This window comes from Halyomorpha halys, unplaced genomic scaffold (assembly GCF_000696795.3).
Source record: "Halyomorpha halys isolate HHAL.00 unplaced genomic scaffold, Hhal_1.1 Scaffold1090.1, whole genome shotgun sequence".
NCBI classification, from domain to species: Eukaryota; Metazoa; Arthropoda; class Insecta; order Hemiptera; family Pentatomidae; genus Halyomorpha; species Halyomorpha halys.
Genome location: NW_027114054.1, coordinates 149488 through 171158, shown reverse-complemented (window position 1 = coordinate 171158; position 21671 = coordinate 149488). Strand labels below are relative to the sequence as shown.

Here is a 21671-nt window from a genome sequence, read left to right as displayed (position 1 = left end):
ATTTTAATGAATGTATACAACATTTTAATGTATAATGGATAACCTTATAGTTCACAAACGAGTATCATTTTTGCATTCGTTATTGTTTATCTACCAAACAGACTATTGATAAAATGATAACCACTGGTTATTATCGGATGATTATTTCAATTCTAACGATAAGCTTAGCAATGGTAACTTTTTATGGAATATTCTTTCCATTGATTTTGAATAAATCAATGAACTACGATTCTCTTCTTTTAGTATAGTTGCTGTGGTGTAGTTAGCGGAAAGGACTTCGTAACCTCTTGGTGGAAGCTGAGGGAGCTGGCAGCTCCGGATCTAGTCGTCCCTTTGTCATGCTGCAAACAGCTGCCCCACCACACTCATCTAGATCCTTTACCGGTCAACCAGACAGCCTGTCAGGATGAAGATATGGAAGTCCACCGCAATGCAAGATTCACTGAGGTAAGTTCCATTTCGGCCTTTTCGTGATCTATGTTATGTTCTATAATCACCTTCCTAACACACAAATGTACATATTATTATTGTAATATAAATTAAAACTTCATGTTCATCTACATTAAAATATCAAACACTTGAAATATCTTCTTGGGTTTCACTTTAGCTCTAAGTAAGGTCTGACCCTGAACCCTTAGTGGAGCCTACAGGTGGCTTCATGTTCACAAGTAGTTTATACACTTTGTTCTTTATCTTGATTCAATGAGACAAACATTTATTTTAATATTATACTTTATCGTAAATCTAAATTTTGACAAATAGTATCACGTTACTGTTCAACTAACATGCTCCCTAGGATTTCATCTCAAACAGGGACTAACATGAAATCATTAAACAAAACTGTAAAGACAAAAAACTGTTCCTTTCCTTATAATATATTAAACTTTTACTTCATAATCGCTGTTAGCTTTTTCATTTATTTACTAGAAAAACAAACCCATCTACGTTAGTATTAAATCTCATGCGTTAAGCCAGGGATATTTGGGCAAAACTCCTTAAAACATCCGGTTCCTTTCGTATCAAATCCATAGATTCCAAAATTTTCATGCTCTTATTATGTAAAAGTGGAGGGATGATTAACAAGAAGAAACACTTATGGATATCCTGGAACCCCGAAAGGACGCAGAAGGAATTTGTTCTCAGTCTTGTCAAATGGAATCTTGTATACTTTAGTATAAACTGACGTTGAGAAGTATTCTAATTGTGAATTTATTTAGGCTTGTCCAGGAGACCTCTGTGAATTAGTTTTATTGATAATGTATATAACAATACGGTATTCACAGTGTTTCACAATTACATATAAATTTATACAATAATAATAATTAATAATATAACATTGTCTGGTTTCGGTCGAAATGTTACGAGTTGAGCTCCTCCAGGGTGCTAGTGGGTTGAGCGGGTTCTTATTGGCTGTCGCAGGAGGTTGCGATTGAGTGCCGTTACAGATATTTTATTTGATTTGTTAACTCAGAATATTTGTATGGTATTTTTGTGGATCAGGGTTGTCGGACTCACCTTCGATCGGAAGATTTTTGTCGGACTTGCAGCCGTATTGCTACCTTCCCAACAATCAATCACCCCACATTTAAAAGCAGACCTCTAATAAAGTAAAAGCAATTATGTAGGAGGCCTAGTGATTCAGTGCTAAAACATCTGATATAGAATATAGATAGTTATGTGATTAATGTAAGCTTTAATGTTTTAATTTATGTGGTTAATTTTATTTTTGATATCATCATCATCTGTGGTGCAACAATTCTTGTAGAGTCAAGATCTCCCACAACTTCGTCCGCCAGTCCTCTCTAATGGTTGCCGCTGCTCTCCAATTGCGGATTCCCAAGATAGATCTGGCATCCGCTGCCACTCCATCGATCCATCGAAGCCGGGGTCTTCCTACTCTCCTTTCCCATATAACCTTTCGTATAGGATCATCCTAGGAATCTGATCCTGGGTCATTCTTAATACATGGCCTGCCCGCCGAAGTCATCCCACTTTGAGGACCCTTACAATATCAGGGTTCCTATAGAGGCCTGCCAGTTCAGCATTTGTTCTCATCCTCCAGATCTTATAAGCACAAACCGGGCCATAAATTTTCCTCTGGAACCTTAGGAGAAGGGCTTCCTGTGACCTGGGTAATGTCCAGCATTCGGAGGCATAAGTGAGAACTGGTCTCACCAGGGTCTTATCAGCTGTTGGTGTTTTGGGAAATAGCCCTGCTCCTGAAATACTTCAGTAAGCCGAAGTAGCATTTATTTGCGGACATAATTCTGCGATGTATTTCTGCTTGAATGTCATTATCCGCGTCTACTTGCGATCCAAGGTAGCTGAACTCCTTCCCCCTATCAAATGATAATCCTCCAATTATAAAATATTTTTGGTATAAAGTGTATGATTTTTAATTATCTTTAATTATAACTGGCCAAAGCTCGAATTTTTTAAAATTTTTATTTTAAGTTGAATATTGTACGTCAGGTTCATTTTGGTGTATTAAAGAGTGAAAGTACATTATTATTTTTTATTTATATAAGATATAACAAGTAAAGGTAATAGACTATCACCAACTTCTAATTACATAATTATTTCTAATAGATTCATGAAAGACGATCTCGTTGGTATCTATCAGTCATATTATTTTTTGAGTTCTTAAAAGTATGGTACGTACTTGTATGATTTATAACTTGTTAGTTATTAATTATTTTTTATAATTACTTATTTTGTTTTTATTATTTCATTTACTTTTGTCTGTGATATAGTATGAATGGATTCATTCGTAAAAAAATACATGTGATTAGATTTATATGATAGACTTTTATACATCTCTTATATACATATGGGAATTAACCATAGGTAATATCTTGTGTACATTATACCTCACGACCTTCCAACTGCTATAGAACAAAAAAAAAAAATTAACAATCCTCATCCTGCTAGATTTCTCCAAAGCATTCCCCACGGTTGACAACAACTACGAAATCTTCATTTGTCCAGCAGGGCTATGCTGTGGTTCAAATACTTTCTTTCTGATCGCTCAAAGTATGTTGTGGTTTCAGGTCAACCTCCATTCATAACACTGCCCCTCTCCTGTTGTGTCCCTCAGGATATGTTTCTTCTAAATTTTAAAATTCTGTCTAACCATCAAAAATCTTGGAAGCATCTTTGACCGAATTCTTTTCTGAAAAAAATCATATCTCCGGTAGGTCCTGTTTTACCTCTCTAAGATAAATTCTGTGTTGTTTTTTTATAATTACTTTATAATTCAATATTATTTCATATTTTTTATTTGCTGATATTTTCATATTGTTGCTTTCTACTCTAAGGCACTAAAGAATACATTCTTATTTTCTAGAATGTTCTGAAAGGACGTTCCAGATTATTTATTTATATAAAGAATACTATTAGTACATGTATACGTTTAAAATCATAATAAATTTTAGTCTATTAAGGTCGATACCCCACCTTTTCTTTATTTTTCATCTGGTATTTCCTTTTATGATGTAAAAAACGTTAAATTTTTCCGAGACTGACTGGCTGAAGTTGGGAAGCTGCATAAAAACCTTATTATAGAACAAGATTCCAGATTTTATCTTCACAGCTGCGTTCATTAGGCAAGTAATGCATTCAGTCTATTTAATGGCCTAGGCGTTTTTAGTTACAGTATTAAGAAATCAGATTCTAATAAGGTTATTATCTAATTAATTTAATTTAACATAAAATATAAGAAATGGTCTAATTTCTTGTCGATCAGAGTTCCAAGGACAGAGGTTATTTTCGATGTAGAAACAAGATAAAGTTGCCACAAGGAACTGAATTTATACAGGTAAATTTTAACTCTTTCAGGCATCATTAGGGCTTTGATAAATTACTCAAAATTCATAAAAATTTACTAATAATGCTAACAATTTTTTTTTTTAATTTGAGATTTCTGCGTCTTTTTATTTTTTTTTAAATTTATTTTTTGGTTATTGTAATTATTAAATACGAAAAGAAACATCAGGATCAGGACGTCTAAATAAAAGCATAGAAAGAAGAAATAAAGTAGAACCCAGCTAAACCGTCCCAGGCGCGAACGAATTATAGCCGGTTGGGGGGGAGGGGGAGGATATTAATCCGGAGTCTGTAAAACACCTCAAATATTACGTTAATTCATATTAGGTAAAACTTAAAATTTAATATAAAACATAATTTACATGTGGTGTGTAACTTTATTAATATATGATCGAGTTAAATTTATAATATCAATTTAAAATGATAAAAAAAAAACGTTTCTCTGGATACTTCATTTAATATAAGTGTGCAAACGATCCTTAACTTATTAATAATAATAAACAATTATTATTATTGTTTTTACCTAACTTATTGTCTTATTTATTTTATTTCTATCACTGGTTAACCCGGAGAGGCGGTTAAGCGAAGTTCTACTGTGTATAAAAATGCATTCCTCACTTACAAGAGAAGTATAAAAAAGAATTTGGCAAAAAAAACATTTTTATTAAAAGGGCTTTGGTTCAGAAGGAGAGGAGTCGTCCCTATTGTAACAAGTTTTTGGTGATGCTGGAAGTTGAAAATACACAGTTACAGCGAAAACCATAATTCTGGACTAGCTTAGAATCCAGGATCATTCTGTGTGTTAAGCCATCGGTTTGTCAATTACATGAGCGGAAATTTGAAATATTTTTTTGTAAATTAATAGTCCCATTTGATTCTATTTTTTTTTCATAATTGTCCTTTTTTTGATATTAAGCTGATCAGTTAGTTGGGTCAATTAGTAACTCAACACAATTAGGCGTTCGAAACTTTTCGAACCCTTTCCTGTTGTAAGATAATAAATCTTTTTCGGATTGAAACTTAAGAAGGGCCCGGGCGAAGGGTCACTGACAGTAAGATAAGTTATCTCTACAAACACTTAGCCCAACTTGATCCCCGATAAGGTGCTAAGGTTGTCTTCGTAATTCCACTTTCTAACTCCTCAAGGTATGTTTTTAAATTGTATAATGGGATCGTATATTGTATATATTCTCACTCAATAGAAATATAAAAATATTTGGTACCTTCATAGTTTTATTTCTACAAAATATCTCTCGCTAAACTATTGACATACCAGTCGTCAACTACGATCAAATAAATAAATATTATTTATTTCTTAACAAATTCATGCAAAAATAGGAATGCTGTTGAAAGGTTTATTTACTCCTGATAAATTCCAAACTAAAACCAGAAACAACTGTTCTTATATTTAAAACAATTCTCAGGCCACTGCTGATGTACGGCTGTGAAGTCTGAGGAGCAGCATCCTTTACGAAAAGGAAAACACTACAATCTTTTCAAAATAAAGTCCCAAGAATCGCAGTTAATGTTCCTTGGTTCATAAGAAATAGCCAATTGCATCGCGAATTACAGATGGAGTCAATAGAGGATTACATAAAAAAAACGGTTCATGAAGTTTCACTCCCAGTTGCCGACAGTTAAAGGAGCAGTGACGTACAACCTGGGAAACCCAACCTCAACCCGAAGACTGAAGCCCAGACTGCTGCAGGACATTCTCTTATAAATTTTATTAAATATAAAATTAATTCGTAGACACACTACCTCTATTTTACTTATTATTATTATTCATATTATTTATTCATTATTATTTTTTTTTCTCTTGTCCCTTTTTTCAAATTAACTTGTTTCTTTTTATTTTTTTTGAGGAGAATTGTTTGTTTTATTTAAGTGTACCAATGTCATTATTTTTTGTTATTAATTTTACTTTCCTCTTTTATTAAGAAGCATTATTCTTATTTATTTATTTATTTTTTATTTTTTCTTTTGCTAATAACATCGTATATAGTTAGGGGTGTCTTTTGTACGAGACTATATCCGTATATAAAAACTGATATATATAATATAACGGTTATATCAACCATGTAAGGCCCACCAGGCCGATCTGGTATAAAATAAAATATTTAAACAAAAATACTCCTGATCAAAAGCGCAACACCTAATTTTTTGGTACCATTGTTTAGTGTTCTAATTGCCCAAATATCTTAAGAATCGATATGGGACTAGCAATCGATAATTTGAATACCCATCTAAAAGGTGACACAATTGTTTTGAAAGTTACTCTTGTTTGAATGTTAAAATTAAGCATTCAACCAATTTCAATGAATTGGTTCTAGTACGCAAAAAATTAATTAATTAAAAAATAATAAATTAATGAGGTGACACCTTTCTATAAAATTTATAATAATGAAGCTATACCAATTTTTTTGTAATATAATATTTATTTTAACCAAAATAAAGAGAAAAGTAAGGAGAAAAAATGTATTTAGTTTTTTATACACTGGTTGTCGAGAAAAGGGTCACTAAACGTAACTAAAGTTCTTTGTTTTCGTGAGACCGAAATAAACCTGACCAAATTTTTACGAATAAACGGGGTTCTACTTCATGTCATAACCAATATAAGCTTGTATAACCTATGTAGTGTGTGTTAATGTAAGGTAAAGTTCTTAATAAAATATTTTTAATGATGTGGTATTTTATTACTTTAGATTAATAGCATTGAGCTATATCGTGATAAACAGTTTCACAAGTTTCTTTCAGAACTTCTTATTATTAGAACCCCTATTTTGTTAATTTAAACTGTAAAATAATGCTTTTAGGTTTATTTTTTGATAATTTTGACACTACTTAGAAATACAGCTTATTTATATCATATTTTAATGCATATCTCCGATTATCCAGAAGCGAACCCTTTACGATCAGCCTTATTCAGTGCCTACTGGATGGACGAAACAAGGTCAGATTTGGAGTGAACGTTCAAAAATAAACCTACCACATTTTTCCGATTAGCTATCATCCAAGCACGACTTCCATCTGGAACAATTTCACTGAGTGCGTCTCAGTGTTTCCAATGAATTACTTCAAGATGGGTATCTGATCCTTCATTGATACTGATAGGAAGCCACTCCGCTTAATGATGTAACTAATTTACTTGATAAGGCCATTTAATTATCCGTATTAACTCACCACCTGGTCAGAACATCACTAATTACAGTTAGAGACATCGAAAATCAAATAATATTGAGTTTGACAGTTGACAGTTGATTAAAACTTAGGTAAATAATAAAATACACAGGATGTACAAGACTCGGTTGCCAGCCCCTCTTTTCCTAGAGTTTTGAAAAATTCGAAATGAAACTGGGTTGGACTTAATTATGGTGAATGAAGTTTCTTTTGGTAGGTAAGTCGACTTTATAACCACTTTTAGTTCAATGGTCTGAAACCTGCAATTTCCCTTCAAAAGGGATACTTTCAACGAAGGATTCTCAAAGAGGATCTAATTTAAAATAATTTTATACTGATGATTTTTCCAATCAGATGTGTCGTGAAGGTGTAAATCATCCAAAACCGCAATGATTTTTTTTTACGGTTTTTGACGATCTGCGAGTAAACGTAAAGGATAAAATCGTTCGAGGATTAAATTTACCTTCAGAATTCGTCATCATAATTGAAAATCAGTCATATCAACAATTTATCATCTTGGTAGGAATTTGAGTACTCTCGGTCGGCTGAGAATAACCAAATTATGATTATGGATTTTTTCGGGAAATTAAATTTTTAAACGATTTTGTTTTCTATGTACTGATATAAAATCGTTTTAGAACTAGATTCGCAGTGATAATCTCTAACTTTTTCTAGATTTAAGTGCTCTGGAAGAGAACTAGAAGAGGTTAACAAGTCGACTTTACTACCAATAAAAAAACTTCTTGGTAAAAAGTTCTAAAAAAAGGTAAAAATTCAACCTAAGAAATACCAAGTTTCGTTTTTAAATTCATAAAATTCTAGAAAAAAATTGGCTATCAATTGGGTCTTGAACACTATGTATACAAGGTATCCAAATATACATGTTCACACCTCTTAAACACAGAAATATTTGAAATTTTGGTTTGGTTTTCGCTGAGTTAACCAAGGCCTGGATTATGATGCACTTGCATATTTTGTTTATGTTCAATTTTTGAACCGCTGATCCAAAATCCAGAAGTAATTAGCGAAGTTTTATTTTGCATTTGACGATAAATGCATATAATTGCATATTTGGATCTCAGTTTAATAAAAAAATAAATAGAAATAATGAATTCAAATTAAGACGGAATCACATTCAGTATTTCCAAATATACTGAGAAAATCTTTCCTACTGAAACTCAAGCGGGCTTCAGATGCTGTCGAAAAACTAAATAAATAAGTAAAATAAAAATAAAAAATATTATAAAACTAAGTAAAATAAAAGATAACAAAGTAAGATACAAAGAAATAACTTGAGGTAACAGTAAGAAATAATGCAGAGTGCTGATCACATCTCAATACATAATGGGGTTTGTTGTAGCTTGATTTTCTTACGATTGGTGATATTTATAAATTTTTGAAATTTATAACTAAAGGCGTCAAGAACCCTAAAAATGTACTTTTATAGCACCATAAAAAGTTTTGTTCAAATATTTCACATTTCTTGTCAAAAATTCACAAAAAATAGCGATAATTTCAACAAGATCCCACCAATCTACTCAATTCTTATATAAGGGGACATAAGGTGGTAAGTGAAAGTTATATAATGTGCGCACCGCACCAGAATTTTTAGTTTTATTGTACCATCTCTATTTGGTCAACTTGTTTTAAGTTGGAATGAGATGTACTATCTCTGGTCTACATTATTCAGTAATTTAATTTTGTGGATTTCAGTCCTCACGATATGTTTAATTAATTAATTACTATTCGAGATTCAACGTTTGTTTTGCTTATATTTATTGATAATAATGAAGAATTATTGACAATAATAATTGTCAGAATACAATAATATATTTTTATTCATGCTTCATATCTGGAACGTGTAACACTATGGCGTTTCCCCTACATGCCTGTCCATGCCATTTTTTTTTATTTATTGTAATTTACAACTGTACAAAAAAATACAATAAGTAAATATGTGGAATGTTTCAAACAATTGAAAATCTTGGGAAGGAACCACCCAATGGAGGTACTGTATACATTAATTTAAATTAGAAGGTCCTGTGTCCATCTTCTTTGTAGACGCCTCGGAGGATTATCAGGGATTGTTAATGATGAGAGATTAAGAACTAATGGATTAAGATGGTTAAGGTGTTTGGAATGAAAAGACCCATATCCACTTCGGACCCAATCTGCAACGAAAGGAATGTTAAAGTCTTTGTGGATGAGTTTATTAGGGACGTAATAAGGAGCATTAAGGATTTTGCGGAGAATTGTGGATAGTAAGGATTGGATACGAGAGGAATTTGATGGTTTGGTACAGTCCCAGAGCTCACTTCCGTATGTTCAAATCGGTCTGATTATTATAGTATATAATAGTTTTTTGTTGTTGTAGCAATCGAACTCTATGAGCAGTTTCTTGTCGTTTGCCATTTTGAAACTACTTAAAAAGGAGTGAGCATATTCTCCGATTGCGATATCATCGTTACTTGAGAATAAAAATATTAGGTTTAAAAAAGGAAAAAAGAATTGCGCAAATAAGTATTAATGGATAAAACTGTGTATTTGGAAATACTAAGAAGATACCTGGACTGTGGAGACATTTCCACGCAATATTTTCGCCGCCAGTAATGACCGTGCACGCCCGTAGATAAGCTAGCAGGAAGGAATGTCAGACGCGGGGGAGCATATTTTTGCCGTTGGAAGAGGAAACAGACACTGGTCCAAGCAGTTGCCAAATTCCTCGCCATCCCCTGGCTCCGCTCCATCTCATCACCGCCCTAGCCATCACAGCTTACCTTTGGCCCATAATTTCCAAAGCGACCTTATCCAAGGAACAATCAGATCCACGTACAGTAACTTCATCTCAAGTTGAAAGCTCTACTATATTAAGATAAAATATATATCAAAATTCCAGTTCCTTTACGACTCCTAGCGATAATTTTTTAAAATACAGGTTTTTACTTTTAAATTAAATTTAAAGTTACACGCCAACTGCATAAATTATCTAGCAAACATTATCTTGGAAGTCGAAAGCACATATTTTCTCAAACCAGCGTAGTCTACGTTGATGCGAATACATATAAAGAAAGACTGGGGATAGAAAACAATAAGTTTTATTCCCGAATTTACTGAAAAAAAAGCTTATGCAGTTGCCTAATTGTTGGTGGGGACCAACTCCTGATCAAAATCAGGTAAATTTTAATTCAAATAATGAATGAATTACGTTTTATATAAAATGCCTAAATAAATATCAATTATTTGTCTTTATTGTGTATTGAAATATGATCAACACTCTGTATTATATCTTACAATAAATTCGAGTTATTTCTTTGCACCTTTATTTCTTTTATGTACAATAGAACTCTACTTCTTCGGAACGTAGTTTTATCGTACACTATAAGGAGGTATTTATGTTTTTTTATCATAATAGATTCATCATCCAATCATTTCTTATCCATAGTTTTTTGTTATCCGATGTTTCCCAGCCAAATTAGTTCGAATATGCAGGATTCCACTATTTCTAAAAGAAAATAATAAGAAATAAAAAAAAATATTATAAAACTAAGATAAGATAAAAGAAACAAAGTAATAACTCGAGGTAACAGTAAGAAATAATACAGAGTGCTGATCATATCAATGAACAATTAGATAGACAGTTCTAACCAGATAGATAACCTTAATTTATTTTATACTTCTCTTACATTTTTATATAATTTTTTTATCTGTTTTTGGATGATGTTTTATTTCAGATAACGGGTAACTTTCAAATTACTATTTTCAACAAAAACACCTCTCCAAAAATAAAAATAAAATAAATTCTGACTGTTCTTTAAAATAACAGATTCTCATTGCAATATAGATAAGAAGCTCTCTAACTCATAGGGACCTATCTGCTTCTTTCCTGTGATGAGTAATGTCCTGGAGAACATCATGTTGAATAGCCTACGACCAGGTCTAATAAGAGCGATGCATCGATAAACGATTCCAAGAAGGTAAGGGAACTGCTTTTGCTACTCTTTAACATGTCTCCTGCCGTCGACAGCGTCTGAAGCCCGCTTGAGTTTCAGTAGGTAGCCATTTTCTCGGCGACAAGTATGCTCTTGTAAGAAGCTACCTCTAGGACTGGAGGGTAGAGGTTCGAGGTGGCTCCTAAAGATAGAAGCTTCTGTTGAAAGGGGATATCCTTAGGCTTCAGTCCTCGGTCCGGCTCTAACTGGAATGTTTTAGCTGGGTGTATAAGAAGAAGAACGGTTACCAGCCTATATAAATGATTTGCCAACAGTGGTGGTCTCCAACAGCATAGCTGGCCTCGAGGTAGAGGCTAAACATATACACCTGGGACCTAACAGGTTCGAAGAGAAAGCATTCGTCCGAGTGTGGTGATAATCTACTTTGGATTATTAAACATATTATTTAATACCTCACCTGGACTACTTGGCAAGTAAGGGGACCATGTCAGTGAATGGAGTGACACAAGGACTATTTCTTAAAGGACTAAACCTTAAAAATAATTTGGTCTTTACGGAGCATTGGGTATTTCAGGCCAAACTGCATAACATTGGCAAGAATTTCGATCAATGCCCTCAATGCTCCATGTGCAGTGTTTCGGATACTCGGGAACCCATCGGAACGACCTGAATCACGTTTGAGATCCTATGGAACACTTGCCGGAGGAAGACGGGCATCTGCTTGCTATTCTCCCTTCTCCTGACAGAAGAGAATTACCCCTACTTAAAAGCATTCGAGTAAGGAATGCGCATTAAACATTTCCTATAAAAGAAAGCCGACAAAACGCCGAAGTACGGATGTGTAAATGAAGACGATTTATCGGTTACATATTTTTTCTAAATGTTAATTGGTAATGGAAGAATATTATATGTGTTTATAAATGTACCACGTCAAAACCAAGGAAGGGTATAATTCCATCCGCGCGCCAATTTAGACTTGTACATTTTCGATTTTTTTATTTTAGTATTAGCCGAAGGTCAAAGCTCAACATCCTACATTCATGGACGGCACCAAAGCGGATTTTTCTTTTGATTCTTTTTTATTTTATCATAGTTATAATATATTTTATTTAAGAACTAAACCAAGTGTAGCAATTTATTACGTTGTTGATAAGGACGACGATTTTTGAACTTTCGTAAAACCGCATCGTACCTTGCAAGGATTTACATGTCTATGTATATTATTTGCATAGTGAAATTATAACATCATATGGATAATATACTTTATCTTTCTCCTTTTTAAATTTTTGTAATGGAATTATGTGGAATGTTATTAATTACTAATTTTTAATTTAGGAAATGAGTAATTAATAATGAATTAAGTTTTATTCAGCAGTGAATGAAGTGAAGGACGCCTCGAGACAAGCGTAGAACGGTCTAGAACACTGACTTCCAACTCAGGCCCTGGCCCACATTCTCAATCCTGGCGGGACCAATTTATCCAGAAATTTATTCCATATTTATGCTTCAATTATTCAGTATCAGTTATACTGTAACTGTTAGTTATTTTCATAATGATAAGAAGTAAAATCTCTACAATGATGTGAAGAAAAACTCTAGTTATTTTCACTTATAATCAGTTTTGCAAAAAATTATGAGAAGAAAAACTAGTTATTTTCACTTATTTACCACTTTTGCAAAAAAATGATATTTTTTATACTTCAAATTATGATTTAGGAATTTTATTCTAATTTTTATTTTGTAACTTATTATCTCTGATTATCTTGGAAATTATCAGGTATTAGTGGACAGTTGTCAATGTATGGTATATAATGGGAAAAAAATTCTAGTCCACGTCACTTTAAGAAAATAAAGAGAAAAAAAAGGATCAAAAATAATTATTCAACAAGTTACCCAAGCAAGTTTTAGTTATTTATTTTAATGTATCATGGTTGAAGGTATATAATATTTGGGTTTAAGCTACATTCAGGTGCCCAAGAAAGTCTAACTTTAGACCTTTGGATTAAAAATACAAATTATTTAAATCTAAGGCAAGACATTGAATTGATTATACATATATGTTGGAACTAAAATAGACTTAATTTTTTTAATAAATTTATTAAAAATAAATCTATCAATATTTTAAAAAAACACAAGCAATTCCAAGTTGATAAAATTTTAGAATAATTAACACAGAGAGTAAGGGATAATATTACAGTAAGTAAAAAATAATAATCATATTTATTCATTAACATTATACGGGTGTTATTTTCACTCTGTTTATTTAATACTTACGTTCTATTTTTTAATTATTATCAGATGCGTTAGATCCGACATTGACTTGTGTTCGCTCTTTAGAACTGTTGGAGGTATATACCTTACTTCGCTCATATACGTATATTATTTATGGCTGACGATACGTGTCAGAACGGGTATTGATTTATAATTAACATATGACATCAGTATAATATGATACTGGCATTGTATGTTTTATATTATAATACTTTAATTTGCAGGCTTCTTTGTAAAAATTGATAGTTATAGTTTTCCATATATTTATGGAAATTCACCAATACTTTTTTTTTTTATCTATATTTCCTAAACGAAAATTACAAATACAGCATTATATTTTGAATATAATTTAAGAAACTCGAAATGGCTGAAGAATAGTTTTTGGAAACAGACCAAAAGAATAAATAGTTAGACCCTTTGTCAGTTTTCTATTTAACTCGTCAGTTCAGGAGACAGGAACTCCTGAATAGATAAAGGTTTCCAAATTATTTTCAAAATTTGTCTGAGATTCACCTGGTCAGTCAGTTCTTGCCAAAAACCATCCCATTTTGTATTATTCGAAATTATAATTAAATTATTTTAGTTATTAAAGCATAAGGGATGAGTATAGTGTTTTTATTGATTTTAATTTTTTTAATTCACATTTTGAGGTTATCTGAGTCGAAATAATCAAGTTTCGCTAAATGGTTTGAGTGTGTTTGTGAACGGCCAAGCTCCAAAACAATAACCCGTAAGAAACTAATGTTAACTATTTAGGGCTGGTATATCCCAGACATGTTACAGCAACTTTTCGTTTAAATCGATCAAACTTGGTTTGATTTTTGGTTGGCACCCAAAGTACCACTTAAGAGAAACGATTTTACACTTTTTTAGGACTTTTTTAAAAATGGCTCCAATGATTTTGACCAAACTTGGTAAATCACTGTGCTACTAAGTTGTTAATAGTACAATAAGTAGTTGATTTCAATTCTCATTGAAATTGTCTAACAAGACTTAAATCACGAATTATAAAAGACCGTCTTCCAAAGCACCTCCAATTTTGATTATTTGAAATAAATAACTGGTTCACTTTTTTAACAATGATAAACAAAATAAAAACCATTAAATAATTTGATAAATAATCAAATGAGGAAAAAAGAAAAATAGAAACTGGAGTTCAAATCGGAAAAAACCAAGACCACTCGATATCTTTCGATTTCATTCATATGTACACAGCTTAGTTATATTTTTTATTTTTAACGGACGTAACTCTAAAATACGAATTTTTTAGCAAGTGAAAGTGGTGTAAAGTCTGCACTACGTCAAACTTTTTAAAATTGTTTCTCATTGTTTATAAGTTTATTTGTTGATATTTTTATTTGGGTCGTGATTGTGTATTCTCTACATCTTATTTAAAAGAAAACTGTTAAGTTTATTTAATAAATTCCATATTTATTTTTACATTTCTATACATGAAATATATACAAAGAATAATAGTGCGATCGCAAAAACTTTCGAATCCAAATTTTCATGTTTTATGTCCCTAGACTGCTTTGCTTGAATAGAGGCATTTCTTAAACAAAGTGCCTGTGACGATGGGAGACAAAACTTCGCATATGACATTTTTATATTTCTTTACACATATTCGCAGGCCTATAACCAGCTAACTAGGAAACAAGTATCATGTCTCAAGTCGTTTTGCGTTACCTAAGTTTATTTCACGCCTTCACAGTGCTTTTCATTGACTGGTGAGGTACATTTGTACGATTCATCATCTGACTCTAGTCTCGCATTTTAATTAAATTTAAGCTACACTTTTCATCAGTATATTTCGATAGAATATTTATAAATTTCTTCCCAGTAAGTGCACTTCACCTCTGTAATTCAATTTTTAATTTTATGAAGGTAAAACCATTTGATTTAAAAGTGATTTTAAATTATTATGAACTCCCTATCCCTAGCCACCCAAATCCACTAGTTTCTAATCTTGCTTCCTCTTCCATTCCTGACAATCCTCCGAGGCGCCTGAAAAGAAGATGACTACGAGACCAGCTAATGTAAAATGTCAATAGAGTGCTGCCAATGGGTAGTTTCTGTACAATCCTGTAACACTCCAATTTAACTGAGATCAGATTTACTAAATGCGTTATAATGTACAGTTGTCAATAGCAATAAATAATATGTAAAAAATTATTATGAATTTCAGCTAAACCATAATTTATATTAATTTACATTAAGAGAAAAAAAATAAATGAAACAAAGTTATTAGAACATGAGTTGCTGAGCGCACATTGGGTCCGTTGTCGATTTCAATCAAATTTATTTTTACTCATTTACCCAACACGGAAACCTATCGATACGCGGTTAACTGTTTCCTCCAACTGTACTGAATTGCTGAAAGAGCTGAATTATTTCTCAAGTTCGAAGAGTGTTTTCGACATGGTTCTTATACCAAACCATCTGCATTTCAGAGTGGACTATAAGAAATGTACAAAAAAAAAAAAAAAAATATTGCTACAATAAGTAAAGTTGCCATATAGATTTTTTTTTACAACAAAAATGGAGATTTTGATTCAACAAACCGAAAAACATTAAGGTTAAAAAATTCATTGAAAATTTTTCTGGCGGGTTGACTTTTATTTTGTAGTAGTCTCATGACCAGCCACCATGATTACCATAGGTTAGTTACCTGTAGATAAACTCCCCCCCCCCTTATATCAGAAATGACGAGGTCATAAGAAAAAAAAATAAAGGTCTAGAATACAGTGGAACACCCGGATAAAACAAATCCCGTAATTTGAGGACTTTTAACAACCTTTAGAATTTGGTTTGGTTCGATTCAAGGGTTCTGGGTTTTCGAATGTTATTATTAATAATAATTAAAAAAATAAATAAAAACATTGAAGGTAATTTTTTAAAATTTTATATATGCCCAACAATTAGAATATAGATTTTTTTTTACAAAAAACAAATCTGAGGCCAGTTTTTATTACAAAGCTATTTTAAAATTAATCTCTCCTTTTCCCAGTTAAACCATTACAATATCAAAGTAATAATAATGCTCGGTATTTTATGCTTTAAAATATATTTTAGATAATGTAAAAAAAAAAAAACCTACGTTAATATTAATTTGTAGAAAATAGCACTTGCCTATTAAGAAGTGTTTTCCTTGCTTTCAGAAAGCTCATTTAGATTTAAATTTATGTGAACTATAAGGAAAACAAAGAGATTATCTATTAAAGTGTGTTTTGTGGGATTTCAAGTGGAACACCTCCAATTACTTGAAAGCTCATGACAAATTCTGAATCCCACGCACCTTGCTGATTAAACAGCGAATAGCATTTTTATTGGGATGATTCATGGAACTAGCGAGAAGTCTCCTTTTGGTCTTGTTACATTAGGTCGTCCCACGTCTGAATTTAAAAACTTTCTAGAACATTATTGGTTTTCCTACTTGATATGGTATTTTAAAAGAATAGGCTAAAATTATGAAACATGACAGCAATAAAATGTCTTAGCGTGAAACCGAGGCAACTAATACGTTTAATAACGGAAAAAAAATTGATTACTTCATTATGTACACCGGAACAACTAAAGACTGAGTTTTTCGTCGTTTTATTAGTTTAATTGTGCTGAATATCTTTTATAAATATCTTGGCAATCAAGGCAGTCTTTGATTTGATATTTCAGCCATAAAAACAAAATTCTTCTCATGGCATGCCAGTCCTACTCAGCTAATGAGATAAGAGGAAAGTTTGGTTGTTAGCGTTCTAAAACGTTTTTTCCACAAAATTTCACACACTTATTGTTTGAAATAATTGTTTATTTTTTATTAAATAGATTTAAGTTATTAAAAATCTCATTTTTCCAGTTGTAGGAACATCCAGTTAAGACTAAAATAAGCATTTGATACTTTTTCAATTTTTTAAAATTTTGGATTCGTTATATTCATAAAAAAATTGTAATCAAGATGATCATTCCAGATAAATGAAAACTGATCAATCTACTATACTATAAAAATCAAGTTTTTGAAAAAGGTCAACCATTTAAAATAATTTTTATTAAAATGAACAATCGTTATGAATTATATCATTTTAATTCCTTTGTGTGGTAGTGTAAACCTCCATCACACCAGTTCTGACGAAGACCCGTGCATTGTGGGTCGAAACGTCGGCAGTCAATAAACAGTAGACAAATATTTTAGTTTTTCTTGACCGTCTTCGCTGATCATCTTCTTCTAATTTTGAGCTTTTTTTTTTATTCAATAAAATAGAGCAACTCCCCCACCTCTTCCACAATAGTGTTTATTAGTTGTTATTTTTTTAAAAATATCAATGACTGTTCATATCCTGTAGAAATAGGATGCTTTCATTTAACTCTAATAGATGACAAAAAATCAAAATGAGACATCGAGCATAATTAAGTTATTTTAAGCTAGAGCAGTATTAAGAAAATTTAAGAAAAAATAACACCTCTTTAGATGATTATTGTTTTCTATTTTTTGTGTAAAAATGAACTAATATGTTGTTATAAAACAAAATCTTACATCTCACAAAAATATTGCAAAAAATACTTAAATTAATAAATTTCTTTAATAATAAAGTATAAGTTTTTAGTTTTCACTTAATATTTCAAAAGAAAATATTAAAATATTAATGAATGAATGGGAAGGCAAAAATTGGAAAAAGGCGTGAAAGCTTCCTTTACCTTATTTTTTTTTTATTTATCGATCATAACATTAAAAATTTCGCGTTATCCAAAATTTATTTTATGGCCTTATTATTCTGTATATAAGGGCTTTTTCAACATACCTAATAATTATTATTTTATTTGTTTAAATAAGTAAATTTTATCCAATTTACATCCTCAAGGACAACCTATCATAAACAGCTTTTATTATACATGTGATCTTTAACAATTTTAAACAAATAACAATATTATTAATAAATTATTATATCATAATACAATTTTAGAACCATATCATTTAATACAACTTTATGCAGGCTATTCTGCTCAGGTCATAAATATCAGTCCACAAAATACCCTATAAGACATTAAAACATTAGGCAATCATATAATTTTGTTAATAAGTAATTCTTAGATTATGTCTAATTATCTAATTAGTCAATTGTTCACATTGAATTAAAAATTAAAACTTTTTATTACAGTCAACCTTCTCTATAATAATTTATCACAATATTTGTAACCTTCCTTACACTACAGGTCAGGCATTTAATTTATTAATTACAACCATATTTCGGTTAAATTTCCTCTTTATTTTATTACTACAATTCATATCAAGGTTGATAATAATTATCAACAATAATTTGATCCCATATTTTTCATAAATTAATTTTACTTAAAATCTCTGGATAGTATTAGTTCAGATTTTTTGTATATGTTTTAAAATTCACTGTGTAATTAATATGTATTATGTATTTCTAATATGTAAATTATTATTTTATTTTCTTGATAATAAAAAAAAAAATTAATTTGTTTACTATTAATGCCCTTAATCAGGTAATATCTAATTTCACTTATATAATACACAGTAGGTTCTAGAACATATGTATATGACAACGTCGATCTTTATTAAAAATTATTGTAAATATTACAAATAAAGCTATTGATTGGTTAAACAACCTACTCTAACAATAAGCTACACTCAAACATTTTTAACTCCAAGCAAGCTTCCGGAAGATGAGATATTTTTATCCTTTAGTATACATTCGCCGTTTTTTAAAACACTTTCCTACGATTACAAATGAAAGGCTAAGTCAGTGTTGAGTTAAAACTGACCAAAGACATTTCATCTTCTTTAAATATCCTCTAGGAACAGGTATCTTACTCTTAGTGAAAGGAATCGAAAATAGAATTGAGCAATGGAGGTAGATCGAGAGAGAAACCAGGTGAGACGGTACAAGAAAAGATGCCGTCTTGAAAAATGGTAGGAACAATTTTAGAATGCTTACTTATTTTAACAAGGCATCCTCTGAATCTATATTCTATTCTTTAAGCAATCGAAATCAACAATAAATATATGAATGTGTAATTAAAAATGATTGATTAATTGTTTTTGTCTGTCATTTATTGTATGTATTGGATTCAGTGTTCAATAAGGAGGTACTGTATCTTTATATTTATGCTATATAGAATTTTCTCTTATTAGCCGAAATAAACTAAATAACTTAAAATAGACAAATAAAAAAAAAAACATCATGGCACCTTTGCTCATAAATATTTATTACAATAATTTAAAAAAAGTCAGTATTTAATCCTTAGTTCTTATTTGAGCTCCTATGTGTGTAATAGTTTTGAACAGATGTTTCACTTGATTGAACAAAGAACAGTAAGTATAAGCGGTAGAAGGTAATTCAAACGATCGATGATATTTCATAAAAATTCCAAAACGTTATTAAAACCATAAATATGAGTAAATAATTAAAAAAGAAAAATTTTACTGAGGTATGTGATGAGAAATGTTAATTATAGCTGTTATGAAAGGAATTAAGATATGGTAAATTCCATGAATAGCTACTGAAGCAAAATAATTTATCAATTTTTTTTTACAAGGGTCACATTCTCCAGTTATTAATTGTGAGCTAGAAAAATTTCTAATTGAATGATAAGAAAATGTAAATTTGTTTTAGTAAGGTTAATTAAATATATTTACAAAGTGCGTCATACAAAAAATCGTTAAAAAAAATGTTGCTGTTTTTACTTTATGTATATATGTATATATATATTTTTTATTTGTTACTATTTCAGTTTTCAATTGTGTAATATCTTTTCGTAATTATTTTTTATTTATACTTTTCACTGTATATCTTATTTTTATTTTGGTTATTCATATTTCGCCACACTTTAGTTTACCTTAATTTCATGTCATCTATTCTTTTACTTTGTTACTTTATTTTATTTGTTTGTATCTTTTTAGCCCTGATTAAGCCCTGCAAAGTTGAGTGAAACCTTGGCTCACATTAAATATTTTAATTACTGTTTGAGTCTTTTTTATCTATTTATAAAAAAAAGCAAAAAAAAAAAAAACATCATAATGTTCTGGTTAATAGACAATTTTCTCTCCAAAATAAACCTTGACCTACTTAAAAAAAGAACATAGATACATGGAAGATTTGTATTTTTAAAATTCTTGTGGTTATACTATTCAGTTGTATTACATGTACATGTATAGAATCTCTATACAAATTCACCTCTCTCACCTCTACAATTATTAAAAATATGATTTTCACTGGGTCATGACATTAGTATGTGGTTTGCGTTTTCAGGGTCTGTTCCAAGCAAAAATCTATATCATCTATATAGCTTTTTCTTAATATTAAAATTAAATATCTGTTTCAGGGGTGCTCTCATCCTCTCAAAATTTGGCTCGACTCAAACATATACACAATGCTGAAGTATTCCATATTTTGCATTATGTACCAGCTGTACATACTTCTATCTTCCATCTATGGTTGCCTTCAATTTTTTTCGAAAAACAAGAGCTGACGAATCACTCTCTGTTGTACAAAGATTTTTCCAAATATCATTTCGGAAAATTTCACCCTGAATTCGCCACCCTCCTTCAAAGAACCGTCTATAGTACCAAGTGTTGAAATGGTAATTTAAAAATGTGAACTCTATATTTATATATTACATATGTGTGTAAATAAAGATATTTTAGATTTTGTGCGTTTTAATAAATTTTTTAAAGTATAGCGTTTTTGATTTTGTAACTTTTTTTTTCTAATAAAGTCATTGTTTATTGCAGTTATAGTGGTTCATTACGTAAACCTTTACTAGTGTAGATGATGTAAGAAGAACTAATTGCTTGGCCTTGCCGCATGCATGACAATAGCATTTTAAATAACTTAAGATCTAATATTTATTGATTGCTCAAACTATTATACATAATTAGTTTGTAATCATATAAATCATGAATTAATTATAAATTAAATATATTATAATTAGTAAATAAATGTGGCATTAAAGTCCCTGCTACACTTACGAAGATAATCATTATAAGTTACTTCATGCTTCATTTAACTAACTCGACATCTTTGTGTCAAATAATTTTTAAGATACAGTTTTACAAAAAATCCAACTTTTATTTCCTAAATAATGAGAGACCTACAGCCTGGGAAACCCAACCTCAACCCGAAGACTGAAGCCCAGACTGTTGCAGGACATTCTGTTATAAATTTTAATAAATATAAAACTAATTCATAGTCACACTAGCTCTATTTTACTTATTATTATTATTCATTTTTTTGTTTTCTCTTTTCTTCTGTCGTCCCTTTTTCAAATTAACTTGTTTCTTTTTATTATTAGAGGGTAATTGTTTGTTTTATTTAAGTGTACCAATATAATTATTGTTTGTTATTAATTTTACTTTCCTCTTTTATTAAGGAGCATTATTCTTATCTATTTATTGTATTATTTTTTTTCTCTTAATAATAACATTGTATA

At 30.7% G+C, this 21671-nt stretch overlaps 1 protein-coding gene across 1 annotated transcript in view; it reads left to right on the top strand.

The window, feature by feature from the left end:
- Positions 1-20972, top strand: part of Tsp68C (Tetraspanin 68C) — a 29597-nt gene extending 8625 nt beyond the window's left edge. Inside the window, exons 4-5 of the mRNA XM_014432623.3 lie at positions 244-447; positions 20565-20972. Coding sequence (XP_014288109.1) covers positions 244-447; positions 20565-20711 — 351 coding nt within the window. The 3' untranslated portion in view covers positions 20712-20972. The remainder of the gene's footprint in view (positions 1-243; positions 448-20564) is intronic.
- Positions 20973-21671: the final 699 nt, after the last annotated feature.